The following is a 17,503-nucleotide window of genomic DNA, read 5'->3' on the forward strand; positions in this document are numbered from 1 at the left end:
CTCCTGGGGCCACGGAGCCAAGGCAGAGGAAGGGGGGCCTCCTGGCTGAGGGGCTCCTGGGCCGGGTGGGGGTGGGGCAGCAGGAGGAGCAGACAGTGGGGGGCTCCAGGATGGAGGAGCTGAAGGTCTGGGGAAGGAAGGGAGGGCTCCTGAATCTAGAAGAGGAGACACGCAGCCTGCTGACGGGATCTTCCACCAGATTTGCAGTGTTGCAGCGACAAAGGGCAGATCCTGAGTGTCACAGGCTGACATCTGAGTCTGCCTCTGCCCCATCTAAGAATTTTCATTTACTCATGTGCCCAGCAGCTGACCAAGCATGAGCAACCCTAGGATCGGGTCCTCGAATCTGGGCCCCTCGCTCAACCACCAATGCGCTGTGTGGCTGTGGCTACGTCACTCACCCTTTCTGGTCTCAGTTTCCTTGTCCCCCTCAAAACAGGACTGGATAAAACACCCTCCACGATTCCTCCTAGCCTAAAAACCCTACTGATTCCTCTTTTATTCATTCCTTAAACCTCCCTCTTACTTGCGTTGCTCACAATCCCTCCCGCTCAGGGCAGGCGGGCTCCTTAATTTCCTGGGACACTCCCTGGACATTCCTGCCTCCCTGCTCTTAGCCCTGTGGGCCCTTTCCCCCAGAATGCCTGCCCCACTCCTTTCTGCTGATCCAGCCCCTGCTAGAATAACAAAGCCTTAAAATGGCAATTAATGTGCTGGCCATTATGTAAAATGACTTTTATGAAGTCATTTTGACAGTGTGACAAAAAAGGTTAATTATAAAGCCTACATACAGCCTAGAGAAAAGGGGGTTTATGATAACATTATGTGAAAACAGAAGGAAAAGAAAAAGCCAAAATACACACCATCATTAAAACCATATAAAAATTTGTGTACGTGAGGAAGGAAAAAGGCACAAAATAAAACGGCCGTTTGGGAGGAGTGGGAGCAGGGATGGTTTGTGATTATGTTTCAAGTCTCCTCATTATTATCGCTACTTTCTTTCTAATATAAACACTGCTTTTGGAATTTAGAAACCCAGTGCTCTCAGATTCCTCTCGCTCCACCTCCTCCTAGAACCCTCCCTAACGCTAGCGCACGATGGTCTTTCTTTCCTTGTTTGAATCCTTGGGGTGCTAGTTTTCCTCTTGTTCCACAGGAAGCAGTGGGGGACAGGAGAGCCCCTAGAGAGGGCAAGGCACGGGCTCTGGCTCCAGTCCTGGCTCCCCCACCAGCCGGCCCTGGCCTCGGACAGGTTACTTAACCTCAGCTTTCTCATCTTTAAAGTGTGATGACTTTCCTACCCTGCGGGGTACTAAGTAGAACCCCTGGAGTAATGGCTGTGAGCGTTAGCCCAGCACGGGGCTCACACAGAGCTGTTACCCTCACCACCAGCATCACCATCACCATCCCCACCGTCATCAGCACCTTGCCTTGTCCTCTAGCTGTGTGCCGTGTACTGACAATGCTTGTCTTTCCAATCTGGCAGAAGATTCCTTAAGGCCAGGCCCCTGCACTTCAGAGCAGCCAGTCCGTGCTGTGCACACTGCAGAAGCAAAGTCCCCACCCTGGCTCTTTTCCACGCACACTCATTCTGCTTTCTTCCAGGTACACGAGGCAGAAATGTCCCCCGCCCAGAGGTGAGAGGACACCAAAGGAGGCCTTCCGCTCACCTTATGCCATAAGGTGGGATGCAGGGGTGGGAACCCCCACCTCCAGCTCCTTCTCCAGACCACCAGCCATGCTGAGCCCTTCCCCCCGGGCTGGGGGACTCCCCGATGAAGGCCTGGGGCACAGGGACACAGCGCAGGGGAGAGAGCACGGCCTTCCCTGCACAGTCAGCAGAGGCACCAGGGCCTCAGTGTCCTCGTCTACCAAACAGGGAGGCTACGACTGTCATTTTCCTGGCAGTGCTGTTGCAAGGCTCACGTGAGGACATCTGGGAATGGGCCTCCCACAGCACAAGTGCTGGACATACACTGGTGATCAGCGCTGCCACCTGCTATCACTCCAGGCTGCCCCTTCTCCCCGCCAGCTCCGATCCCCTGCCCCCAGTGCTGCATCTGGCCAACCCAGAGACGGAGACTCATCCTGGAGTAAATGCCTGGAGCTTAGGAAACGGGGTCCCTCTCTGTTCTCTGGATAAGCTGATCTAGGAGGGCTTAGAAAGAAGTGGGGCAACAGGGGTGGGCTTTCTCCCCGCTGCCTCCCCTTCAGGCCACCTGGACGTCCCCAGTGACTCAGTTCCTCCTGTGGGGCGCCCCTCAGTTCCATCCTCGGCGCCTGCTGAAGTGGGGCAGGACCGAGTGCCAGAGGCTGGTGCCAATTTCCTTCCTTGGACACGTGGCAGGAATGGAGGTGGGAGCGAGCTGTGGGAACAGACCGTTCCGTGGCTCCGTGGGGCCTGGCCAGGTTGGAACAGCTCAGTGCGGCCTCTACAGCCCAGCCTGTCATCCTCAGTGGCTCCAAGGGCAGTCCAGGGCAAGCAGACTTTACAAGGCATGGCACACCTCTGTGGGGACACCCCTCCCCCAATCTTAGGGGCAGGATGGCTCCAGGGCTGAGGGCCAAGGGCTGGGCCTTGGGGAGCTGAGGGCTAGGAGACTTCAAAGCCCTCCAGAGGACACTGGCTCTGAACTGGCTGTTCACAGGCCCAGGTCAGCTGGCAGCAGCAAGGTTTGTGTTTCTTTTAATATCAACTCCCAGGCATTTAACATTCCTCGAAGCTTAAACACAGAAACATTTTCCTCACCAGACTGTGCTTTCTGCTTTGCCAAACATAACCTGGCTTCCTCCCCCTCCCCCACCACCTCCATCTGCTCCTGTCTCCAAGATGTAATGATTAATGGTGTGTCCCCTGGGGCCTGCACAGCTGACAGCAGTGAGGGGGAGGGAGGCAACAGGGCTGCATGTCCAGGTGGGGACCGTGCCATTGAGGCCTGGAACCTGGGCTCTGGGGTGGGGGGTCAGCGCCCATGTTGCTCACTGTGCTGGCTGCCTGGGGCACCCTTTTGAACTCTTCCACTCTGCAGCCACTAATGGCCCAGAGGGTGTGGTGGTTGGTCAGGCTTCTGGGCTGGGTACCTTCTGAGGCTGGACAGGCCAGCTGGGGGATGTGGACTGGAGCGCCCACTCCTTAGCCCTGCAGGAAGTAGGTTCCTAGGCCTGAATTTAGAGCTCACGCTCATCAGCTCCCATTTCCTAAATAATGAAGGACCAGCTCACAGTTGCCTGGCAGCACTGTATCCCTGGCAACGATGCTAAAGAGTGAGGTGCAGGCCCCACAGCATCAGGAAGGGCCATGCTCAGGAATGTGGGGCACCATGAGGCAGACGGTCGGGCCCCACCAAATGGTGCCATCTCCCTTGTTCCAACACTGGAAACTGAGAAGGCCCATAAGATTTCCCAAGGGGGCACAGCCACAAGGACACCCAGCTGAGTCAGACACCCATCTCTGCAGCCTCAACAGTGCATCAGAGAACAACAAAGGCTTCCTGTAAAAAAGCATCATTCAGCTCCCTGCATCCAGATCAACCCTAGGGCAATTGTTAAGAAGCCCAGAGCCCGTGCCTCAATCCCAGGGCATGACAGTTACTGTTTCCCTCGATTTCATGGTCAAAGAATCAACTCCCAAACCAGGACACTTATGTCATAAGCATGAGGCCACACAAGGTGCCAGATGGAGTGTGGATGGCTCCACACCAAATGTGACCTCTCCAAGCCTGCATCCCCTTGACAGGTAAGTGAATAGCAGCCATCTTCAAAACTGGCCAAATTTCCAAAGACACAGGCTGCAGATAAAGCCCTTTTCCCTACATAAGTTTATAGGACACCAAGAAACGCAGCTGACGCTTCTGCTCGTACCCCGCAGAAATCACCCTGAGCCAGTGACCTCCTGGCACGGGTGAGTAAGGCCCAGCAACCCTAGCAACAGGTCAGAGACCAGCCACTAGCAGCCCAGCTGGATCCTAAGCCCTTCCAGTCCAGTGGTAAATGCTCGGGGCCTCACGCTCTCATGGCAGACATTGCTAATCCGACACAGCACTCACGGATATAGCATCAGAACCCTTCTTAACACTGTGTTCCTGGAAAAAGCCATCAGTAGGCTAGAGATGGGATATGAAAACAAAGGTAGCTGTCATCCTTCCATCCAGTCCATCCTGCAGGAGTGTGGATGACCTGAATCAGATGTGGGAGCCCAAGGAACCAGGCACACATGGGCTTCCGGGGCTAGAATGAGACTCCATCTCCAACAGGGGAGAACAACCATCTCAGGGAACTTTTCTCAAACCAGCTTTGAGCCCAAGTCACAAAAGGCCAATCGCCTTGACCAAGAAGATAGGGGAGAAGGACGCTGTCCCGGCGGGCACCACCTCCGGGCAGCTCCCCGAGCCTGGCCCTGGTGCCCCGGCAGCGTCTGGCCCCTCACCTGGATCTGCCCTTTGCCCATGATCTTGTCCACAATCTCGTTGTTGTCCTTGTTGACCTTGGTCTTGTCATAGCACTTCTCGTAGCACAGGATCCTCAGGGACTGAGAGCCCTCCAGCTCAATCTCAAACTCCTGGGGAAACATGGGGTAGGGTCCTGAACCTCCGAAGCTGACCTGGCTTCCTGGCCACAGGTGGGCCCCACCTCGGCAAGGGTGAGAGGGGGTGCAGAGGGCCCGTGAGGACCACAGCATGAGGCACTAGGCAGCTTCTTCACTTCCTGGGGCTCCAGAGGCCTCCAAACCTCCGCTGAAGTGGAGTTTGGGGCCTGAGCTGAAACCCCGTTGTGTCTAGACGCAAACACGAGGTTAGAAGCCAGATGAGCAGGGAGGAGAGGGCAGGGGAGTCAGAGGGATGGGGGTGGTCCAACAGCAGGCATGAACGCCCCCAGCCAACCGGACATGAGCACTGGGAGTGGGATGGGCACGGTCGGGGACAAGCTCAGGGGTCCCCTGCGGGGACGGACACCAGCCCCTCCACTCACCTCATCCCATTTGGGCTCTGTCGTGTCGCGGAACACCCTGGTTTTGGCTTTGCTGACAAAGTAGCCAAACGAATCCACCTCCAGGGTACAGTACAGGTCTGTGGCAGAGGGGGGATAGGCAGAGACACACCCAGTGAGGCCCGAGGCGCAGGAACCCGTGGGTGAGGGAGGGGGATAATGCATCAGCACCCCTTGTCCTCCTGGGGTGGGGCCTGGTGCCTTCCTGCCCGCAGCCTGGTGTGTTCCGGCCCCTTCCCACTTCTCCGCCCTCCCCGCTGACCCCACCTCATGCACCGGCACCACCCCCCCGCCAGCCACGATGGTCCCCTCCTGCCAACGTGTCAGCTGCTACCACCTTAGGGTCCCTGCAGTACCTTCTTGCCAGATCTTGGCTTAGTGACTCCTCACCACTGAGGCCTCATGCCAAGGTCTTCACCGACGACAGACTACAGGAGCCACCCCTCCCCTCCCCTCCCCTCCCCTCCGCCCTTCGAATCCCAGGTTCCTCAACAGGGGTGTCCCTGGAGGGCACCTGGCCTCTGGGTACTGAAAACCTGGAGTGACCTCAGTCACTGTGACAACCAAAAATGTCCCCCACACTCCAAAGGCTGTTTGCTGTTTTCTTCATAGTGCTTAACTTTAACTGAAGTTGTCTTTTCTGACCATGTGTTTTCGGTCTCCCTTCCCTCCACTGCATCAACACTACACAGGCAGACGCCTTGTTTTCCCAGCCACCGGTGTACCCTTGGCACCAAGAACTGGGCTCGCACATAGTAGGTACATGGCAAACACTGGTGGGTGAATGAATGGTGCTCTAACCTCCCCCAAGTGCTTCAGGTAACAAAGTGGTAGAGGGCTGGGACGGGGGTGCGGGGGGAGCCTTCCCTGGCATTTCCATCTAGAACCATGGCCTTTAAGGCTAAATATCTTGCCCCCTCCACCCCGAGATCCAACTGACGAGGCCACAGCACTGGTGGTTACCCCAGGTGCTCTGCAAATCCACACAGCCCTCCAGGGCTCAGACCCTGGCAGCCTCCCCCTCCACTGGCGCTGCCAAGGTTGTTTCCCACGGTAATGGTGTGTTTAGGGGGCGGTTTTGGGGGACCACAGCCAATCCTCTGCAGTGTGACTCAGGAGTAAGGGGCAGAGGTCAGAGGGTGGATGTAGGTGACCCTCCCAGGCCCCAGGGTTGCCCAGCTGGGCTGTTCTCCGTCAGAAGGGCTTTCCTGCAGGAGGCAGAGTGGGTAGCGTGTCCCTAAGCTGTCTCTACCTGGGTGTGATGGAGACCAGCTATAACCAGGTATCAGAGCACACTGCGATGTGGGTGCAGGGGGGCACTGCAGAAGGCCCAATGCACCCCGGCCTCCGTCAGACCAAAGAGTGTGTGTGGGGGGCTGAGATGGAGAGGCAGAAGTGCTGTCACCATGAACTGACTCTGCAGTGGAGTGAACCTTCTATCAGGGGTTGGGGACAGTTCACGGGAAAAGAGAAAGGGCTCTGGAGTCAGACTGTCTGGTCAGATTTTGGCTCTGCACAAACCACCTACCCTCTGTGCCTGAGCGCTTCATCCATGAATCAGGAATGGGAACGGTGCCTCACCCTAGGCCTGACTGTGCAGGTGGAATGAGCTCACTAGGACAAGCAGCCATGGCTGAAGATACACGAGGCCTGACCCCCATGTCCGAATGAGTGCCTGCGCGGTCAGGGGGCTGGTGGAGGGAGATGGAGGACCGATTGGAGGTGAGGGGAGACTCCAGCAGCTCACCCCATATCTGACTGCTCAACACGGTTTAAGAGGTGGAACATCTGCTCTGGAGGAGTGGGGTGCCCCACCCCAATGGGTCTGCTCCCTGAGGCCCATTCCAGCCGACAGGATGCAGAGAGAGCGGGGGTTGAGACATCTGGGCATGTGGAGAGGGGAGGCGCCTGGTCCAGCTCCGTGGGCTGCGGACTGGGGGATGTGTGACAGCCCCGTGGGGCTGACTGACCATGAATGTTCCTGGGAAGCTCCCTCACCCCCACCCCAGGGGGTTCTGTGGGTCTGGGAGGGTCCAGGAAGCTGTCATGTGTACAGCCCGAGGGACGAGCGTGGTGGTCCTGGCCCTACTGAGAAAAAGCTTCCCACTGAGGGGAAAGCGTGGGCTTTGGTGTCAGAAGACATGGATTCGACTCCACTACCTGTGTGACTTGCCGGGTGACCCTGAGCAAGCCCCTGGAGCCCTCTTCGCCTCAGCTTCCTTGTACGTCAAAGGGGAAATGGTGTCAGTGACCTTGGAGGGATGCCAGGAGAATCAGAGCAGATAACACACCTAAACAGGCTTTGAACAGGCACTGTCCACTCGCTGGCCACATTTGCATTCTCGCCAACACCTAGTAAGGGGCCCAGGCATGCAGTAGGTGTCTGGAAATAAACTACTTCATTCAGCATGTCTGAATTCCTGTTTGTTCAAGGGTAAAGGAGACCTGGTTTCTGCCCTCTAAGAATTCATACTGATTTTAAGGGACAAAACAGTATGACAGGTGCTGTAACCATGGTTTGCCCTGGGGTGATGGGAGCACAGAGAAGGGAGGCCGATTTACCGCAGGAACCCAGGCTTCTTAGTAAAGGTTTACTGAATGACTGCTTGTGGGCCAGTAGCATGACCTCTGCATGGTGCACTGCAGGGAGAGAGGCAAAGATGGCTCTCACCCGCCAGGGAGGAAGAGAAGGGAGTGGGAAGGGGCAGGCTGAGAGGAGTCAGGACCCCTGGGTTTCTGATCCTGTGTGATGTTAAGTCCTTCTAATCTCTCTGAGACTTAGTTTTCTCATCTGGCAAATGGGGAGAAACTATTAGCTGTCTAACTGATTCACAAATTCCTACAGGGAGAAAAATTAGATAAAAATATAACTGTATCTTGTGAAATACTAGAAACTGCACAGATTTCATAGGTCATGATAAAGAAGGGAGAAAAAGAAATGTGTGTTTGAGTGAGCTGGCACTGCACATACACGGTCATGTTTAAGCCTGCTCTTAGGTCAGTAGTAACAAGTGTGATTGCCTTTTATGGAGAAAAAAGCTGAGGCTCAGAGAGGTTAAGAGACTTCCCCAAGGTCACAAAGCATACAATCGGCAGATGTGGGATTGGAACCTAGTATTCCAGACCCCTGGGGGTGGCGGAGGATTTGGGGAAGAACAGACCTTGGAGACAAAGGGCAGGGACAATTCTGGCCTTTGTCGGAAACACCCCACATCTCAAAGCAACTGTCAGGGCCCCAGCCTGAGCAGACCACAGCAGAGCCGCAGTGGGAGGCCACATGAAATAGGTCCATAGGGCACTTACTGGCTGACTGCTTAAACCCCTTGGCAGAGTGGACAATGACGTGGAGGAAGCCATAGAGTCCTGGAGACTCGTCGTCTGAAAGAGAGAAAAGCCCCCAGGGAGGGGGGTGATGAGAGACCTGTTTCTTCCCCCCTCACCCCAGGCTGGCCGGACAGGGTGTGAGACAGTCTGAGCCTTGGTTCGACAGCACCACCTGGTGCCCAGATGAAGAAATTTTCTGAGTGCACTGCTTCCTAAAAATGGGAGCTGGTGCCCCTTCTCCCTCCACTCAGCCTGGGCAGCCAGCCCACACCTTCCTCCTGGGCCAGGGATTTCAACCCATTCCTGGGGGCACTTTCCCTCCCACTCTGAATCATGCCTATCTCATGGCTGCCCTATTCAGTCTAGCCTTTCAAAGTGAAACAACATCTGTGTAAGTCAGTCACTCTGCCAAATGAAGATAAGGTCCAGCTCTGCCTCCTCTTTGGGAAATGGGAGGCAGATGACCCCCAACGGCAGAGGAGCTTGCCTTCAAAATCCCCTTTCCATAGAGTGTGCCCCTTCCCAGCACCCATGACAGCCACTCCAGGCCAGCTCCCCCCCCCCCATCACAGCCCTCCCCTGCTCAAGAACCTCCCATAGGCTTCTGGGTTTGAACAACATACTTCCTTGCTTGGCATTCAAGGCCTTCTAAGATCTGAATCCTGGAAACTTCCAGTCTTATTTCTCATACATTACTCTAATCCACCTACCCTCCTCCCACCCTGGCCCCACCACCATCCTGCCCTGAGCCTCAGTCTTCTGCTTCCATGAACTGACTACTTCATTAATACCATGATCCCAGTGCACCAGGGTGCCAGATTCTTCTCTCAAGCCAGAGGTGGCCAGAGAGGAGCTGGGGCCATCCAGGGACTCAGCAGAGAACAACCCTTATTCAAGCTGTCTGTGTACCTGCCAACTGAGTCTTCCCAGCCCAGCTGAGCAGAGATCAGCCATTTGCAGCCAAGTGTCTGGCGAGGTCTTTGTGGAAGGCCCCAGCAACGCCCCGGGGGCTCAGGCCTGTTGATTGAGTAACCTTTGCTCCAGATCTTACCGTCTTTATTGCTGGTGACAGGAATGTTGTGTACAGTCCTAAGTTTGAAACAGGATCCCGTGAGCACCTGGAGCTCCACTGAGCTCAGGACAAAGGCCTGGAGATCTGCAGGAGGAGCCAAGAGAGAGGGGAACGTCGCCACAGGTCCACTGGGACCTACTGCAGGAAAAAAAGCTTAGCTCTGGGGGCTGAGTTGGTGATTGGAAGGGAGGGAAAGTAGATGCTCACCTGGGGATGGTCCTGGTGCTGCGGGAGGGGTAAGAACGAGAGAGTCTAACTAGAGGGGTTCATGAATGTGTGTGTGAGATGGCGAGAGAAAGAGACAGGCTCTGGGTCCAGTCCTATTGCTAATTCATTGTACACCTTCAGCGACTCACTTAAATTCTTTGGGCCTCAGTTGCTCAGTAACATCCATTAAGTGCCATCTGCCCTGGCACTACTGGGAGGGCTAAAGACGAGACACTGGGCATGAAAATGCAAAAGGCCCATTGCTGCCCTGGATAGCATCAGGGCAGTGTAGAGTCAGGGCAGGACTTTACCTTTCTTCTGGAGTTTCTGAATTGCTTCTCTCCACTCTGACCTCTCATAGTCTGAGGACAATAGGAACAGGTAGCTCTGAAGAGAGGAGAGGGGAGCTCAGTGAGATGAACATAGTCAGGCCAAGCACATTTTTGGATTTTGGGGCCCCCAACAAAGCTCCTAGCCCAGGTACCCCTAGGATTGGAGAAGAAGGTGGCCGGGATAAAGGCCTTCCTAGGAAGCTTAGTGACGGGAGTGGCCGTGCCAGTGATGGCCAGCAGAGGGCACTGGCTCCACAGCAGCAAGCAGGGAGAAAGAGCCCAGGGCGGGAACCATGGCAGCCTCCTCAGGAACTGGGGGCTTGAGTCCCTGATTCCCCCAGGTCAGGGCCAGGAGCCATAGAGAGTGGGCAGCCCTGGACTGAGACAGGGGGCTGTCTCTGTCCCATCCCCATCCTTCCTGACCTTTCCATTCCGATTGTGGATCCGAAATGGGATTGTGGGGGAATTGAGCAGCAGCAAGAACTCATTCTCAAACATCTTCTTTTTCAGGCGCTCGATTGCCCGGCTCTGACCTTTGTTGGCTTTCTGCAGGGGACAGAGGGCACAGATCGTTCTCCTCACACTCAGACTCCACCTCTCACCCAGGAGCTCTATGTACAATAGTCCTCTGTATAGTCATCATTTTTTCCCTATATTTCATGATAATTTAATACCCTGGGGGGCCTAGCTGGCCGTGGAGAAAGCGGCCCCTCCCAGGACATGCTAATTCCTAAGCTAGTAAATGACTCCCCTGTGCGTGCACCTTTCATGTGCAAACCAACACTACCATCACCGTTAACTACACCAAGCCCATATTTCCTCTGCCCTAAATAACCCAGGGCAACTAGACATCATCACTCTAGTCCTGCTGACTTATTCAAACTAGCCTTCCTTGCCCTGCCTTTCTTTCCCATGGAAAACACAATCCAGGCTCTGGGTCATGCATCCTCCACGCTCCTTCTGCCTCTTAACCAAACCCGGCACTTTCCCTAGAGGCTCTGCTTGGTGTGGCGTGCCCCCTTCTCTTGGAAACTGTAAGTAATAAAAAATCTCCCAGTGGCATCAGCCTCTCCGGGTTGGCACTCAGTCATCTCCATAAATTAAATTAAGAGACATCTGGCTGAAAAACTGCAGACACATTTCAGCACAAAGCCCCCACTCCTGGCCTGGGACACAGGGCCATGCCCAGCCGGGTATCCCGCCAGGCAGCTCCGCACCCTCCATCTCAGCCTCATGGCATTATTATTCCCTGTTCTCTGACAAGCCATTCCCTCTTGGCCGGTGTCCCTTTCTCCTCCAGTTTTTCAAGTTTATATTTTATAAAGGATCCCTTCCCTTTCATTAACCACAATTATGCTTCATGTCTCAGTTCCAAAGCCATCCTCAAGCTCCACAGTTAGAATTCGTCCCTGCAGCATTTTTTTTACCCACTAGACTGGCAAAATTGTAACAATTGCTCACAGCCGGTGCTGTGACAGTGTGGGGGAGCAGTGACTGTGACACACTACCAGGGGGAACGTGATCGGATGTAAACCTTTCAGAGGTGCATCTGGCAATGAAATGCACAAACCCTCTGCCCCAGACATCCCACTTGTAGGGAATCTACTGGAGAGAAATATGAGTGCAGATTGAAGAAACAATCTAAACACTCAAATACACTGTTGTGCAGTCAAGCAACAGAACAGGATGTTGCTGCTCAAAAGGATCTGCTAGATTAAACTGCAAAACAACATGTGTAGTCTAGTCTCATTAAAAAAATACACACATACACATGAAAAAATACATATACACACACTAGCATAAGCATGGAAGAGTCTAGAAGAATACACCTCAAACTGGTAACAACAGGGAGTCTGATGATCAGTTTTACTCTATACATTTTGGTATTGTGAGCATTTCTTGTTATAAAAAGCCAGTGTTACACTGATGATTAGAAACAAATTATGTTAAATAATATCATTCAAAGAATAAATTGCTGCTTCTTCAGTGACTCAGAGAACAACACTGTGCCTTCTCCAGTGACTCCTGTCATGTTGTGTCATGTGCTGTGGTCACACACGGGACTGTCTGCCTTCTCCCTTGGACAAGGAGGTCTATAAGGCGTCTGGCACATCCCTGGAGCCAGCGGCCAGCGGAGGTCAGTAAGCATGGCTTCAGCTAAGCAGAAGGCCACGTCTGCACACCTGGGGCAGGAGGAAGGGCCCGAAGCCCACCGCTCCCAGGACTGGGTGAGAAACATGAATGCAGGATGCCCCTGAGGTGGGGGTGGTGGGCAGAGCTAGATGGGGAAACAGGCTCAAATGAGGCAGGGTGGGGCCTGGCCGTTCAGGAGGAGGACACCTGTGCTGGGCAGGGTGCCCCCCCCAACCCCCGCCCCAGTCAGACCCTCAGTCCTAGGACATTCCCCTGCTGCAAACATCCCTGGGGTGATTACTGTGGTCTTCCTCTGTTCAATGAGAGATGTCTGAGTTGAAAGTATCCTTAGAGGCCATCTGTTCATATATTCCTCAACAATCGTTCACAAAGCACCTGTGTACTATGTGCTAAGTACTGAGGCATAGAAGTGAAGAAAACAGCCCCCTTATTAGAGTTGAAATTCTAGTGAGGAAAAGAAAAGGTTGCTTGTGCAATTATAATTCAGTACCAATAAACTGAAGCACAGAGGTAACTATCAGGAACCAGGAAGCCAGGCGCCCAACCCAGACTATAATGGGCAGACATCAGGGAAGGCTCACCAGGGGAGGTGAAGCCTAAACCGAGCCTGGATGGGTGAGAAGGAGAGACCAGGCCAACAAACCAAGCCCCTCCATGCCCTTCCTCCCACTCATGGAGACAGCTCCTCCTGGGGTGCTTTCCTCTAGCCACTGTTTTCAAATATATGAATTTAAGGCTATACATTTTCCTCTGAAGAGCACTTTGGCTGCATCTCTTAGGTTTTGCTATGCAGTGCTCTCCTTTTCATGAAGTTCTACACAGTTTGCAGTTTCCATTTTGATTTCCTCTCTACCTTGAACGTTTTAACTTCCCAGGCATATAATGAACTACCGCTGAGTTACTGATCCTAATTTTACTGTACATGACAGTATGCTACTGATTTTTTTTTTTAATTTGAGATTTCCAATGCAGCCTAATATATGATAAATGTGACTGTTCTATGTATATTTGGTTTGTTGGCCAACTGGTTTGTTGGCCTGGTCTCTCCTTCTCGCCCATCCATGTGTATTAGACAAGAGTCTCATTTCTTTGTCAGGACACAAGCTTCTGTGTGTTTTTAGATCAACTGACATTCAAAGCCTCTGTGTATTTATTTGCCTAGTTGATCTGCACATTTCTGAGAGGACTTCCAGGTCCTTCCTCTTGCATACATCCTGTTTCTCCTTAAGAGGGACTTTTTCTTCTCTTGCTTTTTTCTTTTCTACAGTGTTTGATATACACTGTTCTCCAGAAAACTTCCCATAATTAACCCCACTAAATTCTGAGCACTGACTGACTCCTTGGCTTGCCCCTCATCTGTTCAGTACTAATCTCCATGGACAGAGTCTTTCCCTGGGTGCACAGATGTATCTTGAGGGTTATAAAGAGAGGCCTCCCATTCTTGAATCCTGCCTTCCTTGTCAGACTCCCAAACATTACAACTTCCCCTCCCTCCACCTCCCTGGCACACCCAGTTCAAAGGGCTCCCCAGAAAAACAGCCAATTTCCCTGTCTCAGCTAATGCCAGGCTCTGCTCACCTCCTTCTGAATTTCACTCTTAAGGGCAGAGATCTTCATTTTCATGTCCTCCAGCTCGTGGTCTGGGAAGGGGTGCACCTGGGGGCTGGCCTCAGACTCCTCAGGAGATGGAAACACTAGGTCAGCCAAGGGGATGTACCACTTGCAGTCATATTGCTGGTGCTTCCTGCAAACAAGTCGGAGAGAGAGGTGAGCCAGAGGGGAACTTGGATCTTCAGGCCTGAATTGCTGGAGCCAAAAACCACCTGAGGGGGATTTACTGAGAACTTGTCACAGGCAAGAATGATCTCCAAGCTTGAGAAGTCCAAATCAGGAAATGCATGTGGAACAATGATAGTCAGGTTCTAGGGTCAGGCAGCAGTAAGGGCTCTGTACCTTGGGCCTGCCGGTCTTCTGGCCCAGGACGACTGATGTTCTTAAACAGCCCAAACCTCTAGGGTATGAGCAAGAGGGGTCTCATGCTTCCCTATTCCCCACCCCACACTCTCCCCTCCCTTCTAGCCTATCTACACTTAGTTCATATTCATTATCCTTTGGGCTAGAGCTAGAATACAGATGTTATTTTGAATGCCAACTCTTATCAATAAAGGTCATGGGGTCCTGAGTTGAGGATTATAAAGCCATATCCAAGTTTAATGGGAAATAGTGCCATGGTCGATTAATAATGTCTGCCATGGGCAAAGGACTTAAGGCAGTAGTAATATATCCTTATGACTGCCACCTCTGCTTTAGAATCCTCTCAAATCTCATGAAGTTCCAGGGAGTCATCCTCTCTATGGAAACTCATAACAATCCCTCCTTCTGTCACTCCCCCAGGACTTTGGTGTGCACCTTCCTGCAGCACTGAGCATACAGCTTGCCTCCCCTGGCAAACAGTAGGTGATAAGGAAATATAGGTGGAAGAATGCAGGAATTAATACTGAATAACCTTTCTTGCTTATGACACAAAGAGACCCCTATCACTGGGTTTGGAGATGGAGTAGAAGCTTTTGAGTCAGATGAAGGTTCAAATCTCATCTCCTACACTTCCAGTTTGGCGACCTTGGGCAATTTATTTAATTTTTCTAAGCCTTTTCTCTCATCTGTGAGATGGGGATAATATCTACTTTGTGGAGTCACTGGGGAGATTAGAAATAATATATTCCAAGCATTTGTCATGGCACCTGGCATGGCATAAGCACTCAATAAATGGTAGCAGCAGATTTAATGAATATTCACTCAGTTGCAGTTAGCAAAAATTGAGAGATGTCTAATAAAAGGAGAATGCTTAAGTAAATTATGGCGTATCCACTTGTAACATCATGCAGGAAAGTAAAATGATGATTATGAAGATTAGACAGCAACAGGGAAAATGCTTATGACATGAAATGGAAAAAGCAGAGCCCCAAATTGGGTATTCACTCTGATTACAAGTATATGAAAAAACATAAGAACATTTAAAAAAAACTGGAAGGAAATATAGCAGCAGGAGACTGATGCTTATGTTCGGGTGAGTGATGGTTTTTTTTTTTTTTGTAATTTGGTTGTATTATCTTCATAATTAAAACCATGATTTATTTTTAGAAAGAGGCTATGAAGTAAAATAAAATTTAATTAATATGTTTTTTAAAAAGGGAAAAAATGTAGATGGCCCCAGGTTGCTGAGAGGCTCCACAGGGGGCAGGGTTTAGTCCCCCCTCCCCATCATGTACCCCGGACTTGCACACACTCACCCCGCTGAGGTCTTCTTCAGCTTGGCACACAGTAGGACGTCTGTGAAGAGGAAGACGTGCCGCAGCTTCCGGGAGCTCTCTGACACTTCCACCAGGAAGCCGTCCTTCACCAGCTGCCGTGTCTGAGGGAGATGGCACATCCACCCTGCCTGCTCAAGGTGCAACAGCCCATGGCCCGGCCTGCACCGGTCCAGCTGGGGCAGAGGTGGGGGCTCCAGGAAGGGGCCCCAGTGCATGGTGGTTAAGCGCACTGGCTTTGGGGTCATGCACTGGGGCTGGAATCCAGACTCTGCCACTTCCTGGCTGTGCTCTGGGGGGCAAGTTCCCTGACTTCTCTGAGTCTCACTCTTAGCATCTGTAAAATGGATAATGATATTTGCCCCATAAAGTAGGAGTCCTCAAGATGGTGTATGTAAAACAGCACAGTGCCTGGTATGTAATATGTGATCAACAAGTGGTAGCACTTCCCTGCAGCTCTCAACAGCTCACACGGGGATGGACCCACCCTGGGTATGAATACCCCCACCCACTGCCATCCAGAAACCCCCCCAACCCTGCCTAAGAAGTTGATCTGGTTTCAGTACAAACTCGACCTGCAGACCCACTCAGGCCTGTTTACACTGCCTCTAAGGGGATCCCTCAACCACCTCCAGGCAGATGGGAGGCCCTGGGCTTCCCTCTGTGGGCCGTCCCAGTGTCCTGGGGAATCTGCAGCTGTCTCTCACCTGGGCTCTGGCTGGTGAAGAGCATTCTGCTCCACACAGGACTTCCAGAGCCTCCTCCCTGCCACCCTCAGGGCCCGCGGGCTTCTCCAGGGCTGTCTCAGTCCGTCCCAGGCTTCCCTGTATTCTGTGCCATGTGACCTACATATGCTGCAACATGTAGGTGAGTATGCAGAACGTATACACTTAACATGATCCGAAACTGACTGCACTCTAGGGCCTCTGAAGATCTTTCAGATGTTCCCAGAGTCAAACAAACTAGTGACACTCTAGGGTTTGCAAACCAGGGCTGGGAGCTGCACACAGGGACAGCTCTGTATGCCCCATTAATCACTCTCTAGAACCTGTCCCTCATTACTCCCTTCCCCTAGGAGACGCTGGAGGCTCATAAATGTAACAAAGGAGCATGAACTCAGCCAGCCTTCACTCCTAAACGCTACTTAATTACCTCTCCTGAACAGGAAGCCCTGCGTGGGGGCCAGGCTGCTGACCCGAGCCAGTAACTATGCCTCTGGTTCTTCATATTGCTTCCCCTCACTGAGGTACCCCCACCCTTCCACCAAAAAGGGCCCCCAGGGAACTGTAGCTGCTGCATCACATCTAGGTGCTCACTTGGGACAGTCCAGCCACCTCTTCCTCAGGCTCCCCAAGCTCCCTCAACCTGAGCCATTATCTTCCAGGGGACCCTGAGGACATCATACTGCTCAGAGCAGGGTGTTGGCATTCAAGATAGCCAGAGCCCTGGTGTGGGGGTCAGCGCATGAGGCTTGCAGACAGATAACCCCAGCTAAAGAATCCAGTTCTGACACTTATGGCCAAGAGACCTGGAGAGACTCTCCAGGCCTCAGTTTCCTCTCCTACCTCAGTGGACTATAATGAAGATCAATGGTCACTGGACTTAAAGTTGTCAGCCCAGGACCTGAAGGCCTCTCCTTGGCTGGGAATGAGGGATCAGGGTTGGAGAACCGTAGGGCATAGGGCAGTGGTGCCTGTGCATGCAGGAGAGCAGGGATGAGTGATCTGGTCCCCCATACCCTCGTCAGCCCGGGTGTGACGCTATGCTGGGTCCTGAGCTCACCTCCCCCTTGGGGGTTGTGACCGCAGTCCGGCGGGGGTCAATGTCCTCATTGATGCTGGAAAGGAAGTTCTGAGAGATGCGGAGAGCATCCTGTAGCAGCGGGTAGTCTGGGTGGTCCACAGGTGTGTGCTTCAGCAGGTCCTGGGAAGGATGGGGAGATGAGTTGGGGGGAGCAATTCTGGGGCTTAGTAAGAAGACAGTGGGGAGTGCTCAATCCTCACCAAAACAATTCTGAGTGGGTACTAAGGACCCACACTCTAACCTGGTCCTGCCTGCAAAATCTGAACTAAAAACTTAGGGTCAGAGCAGCAGGGGTGAAGGCAGTGGTACCCCTTTAT

The 17,503-nt window shown here is 52.8% G+C and overlaps 1 protein-coding gene across 4 annotated transcripts in view; it reads right to left on the reverse strand.

The window, feature by feature from the left end:
• Nucleotides 1-17,503, reverse strand: part of ABR (ABR activator of RhoGEF and GTPase) — a 172,753-nt gene that overhangs the window by 32,801 nt on the left and 122,449 nt on the right. For all 4 annotated transcript variants that reach the window (XM_031685364.2, XM_072939093.1, XM_072939094.1 and 1 more), the window contains 9 exons: nucleotides 17,166-17,306; nucleotides 15,366-15,487; nucleotides 13,654-13,819; nucleotides 10,345-10,467; nucleotides 9,901-9,976; nucleotides 9,362-9,466; nucleotides 8,290-8,364; nucleotides 4,969-5,066; nucleotides 4,427-4,558 (listed from right to left, as the gene is read on the reverse strand). In XM_031685364.2, coding sequence (XP_031541224.2) covers nucleotides 4,427-4,558; nucleotides 4,969-5,066; nucleotides 8,290-8,364; nucleotides 9,362-9,466; nucleotides 9,901-9,976; nucleotides 10,345-10,467; nucleotides 13,654-13,819; nucleotides 15,366-15,487; nucleotides 17,166-17,306 — 1,038 coding nt within the window. The remainder of the gene's footprint in view (nucleotides 1-4,426; nucleotides 4,559-4,968; nucleotides 5,067-8,289; nucleotides 8,365-9,361; nucleotides 9,467-9,900; nucleotides 9,977-10,344; nucleotides 10,468-13,653; nucleotides 13,820-15,365; nucleotides 15,488-17,165; nucleotides 17,307-17,503) is intronic.

Source organism: Vicugna pacos, chromosome 16 (assembly GCF_048564905.1).
Source record: "Vicugna pacos chromosome 16, VicPac4, whole genome shotgun sequence".
NCBI classification, from domain to species: domain Eukaryota; kingdom Metazoa; phylum Chordata; class Mammalia; order Artiodactyla; family Camelidae; genus Vicugna; species Vicugna pacos.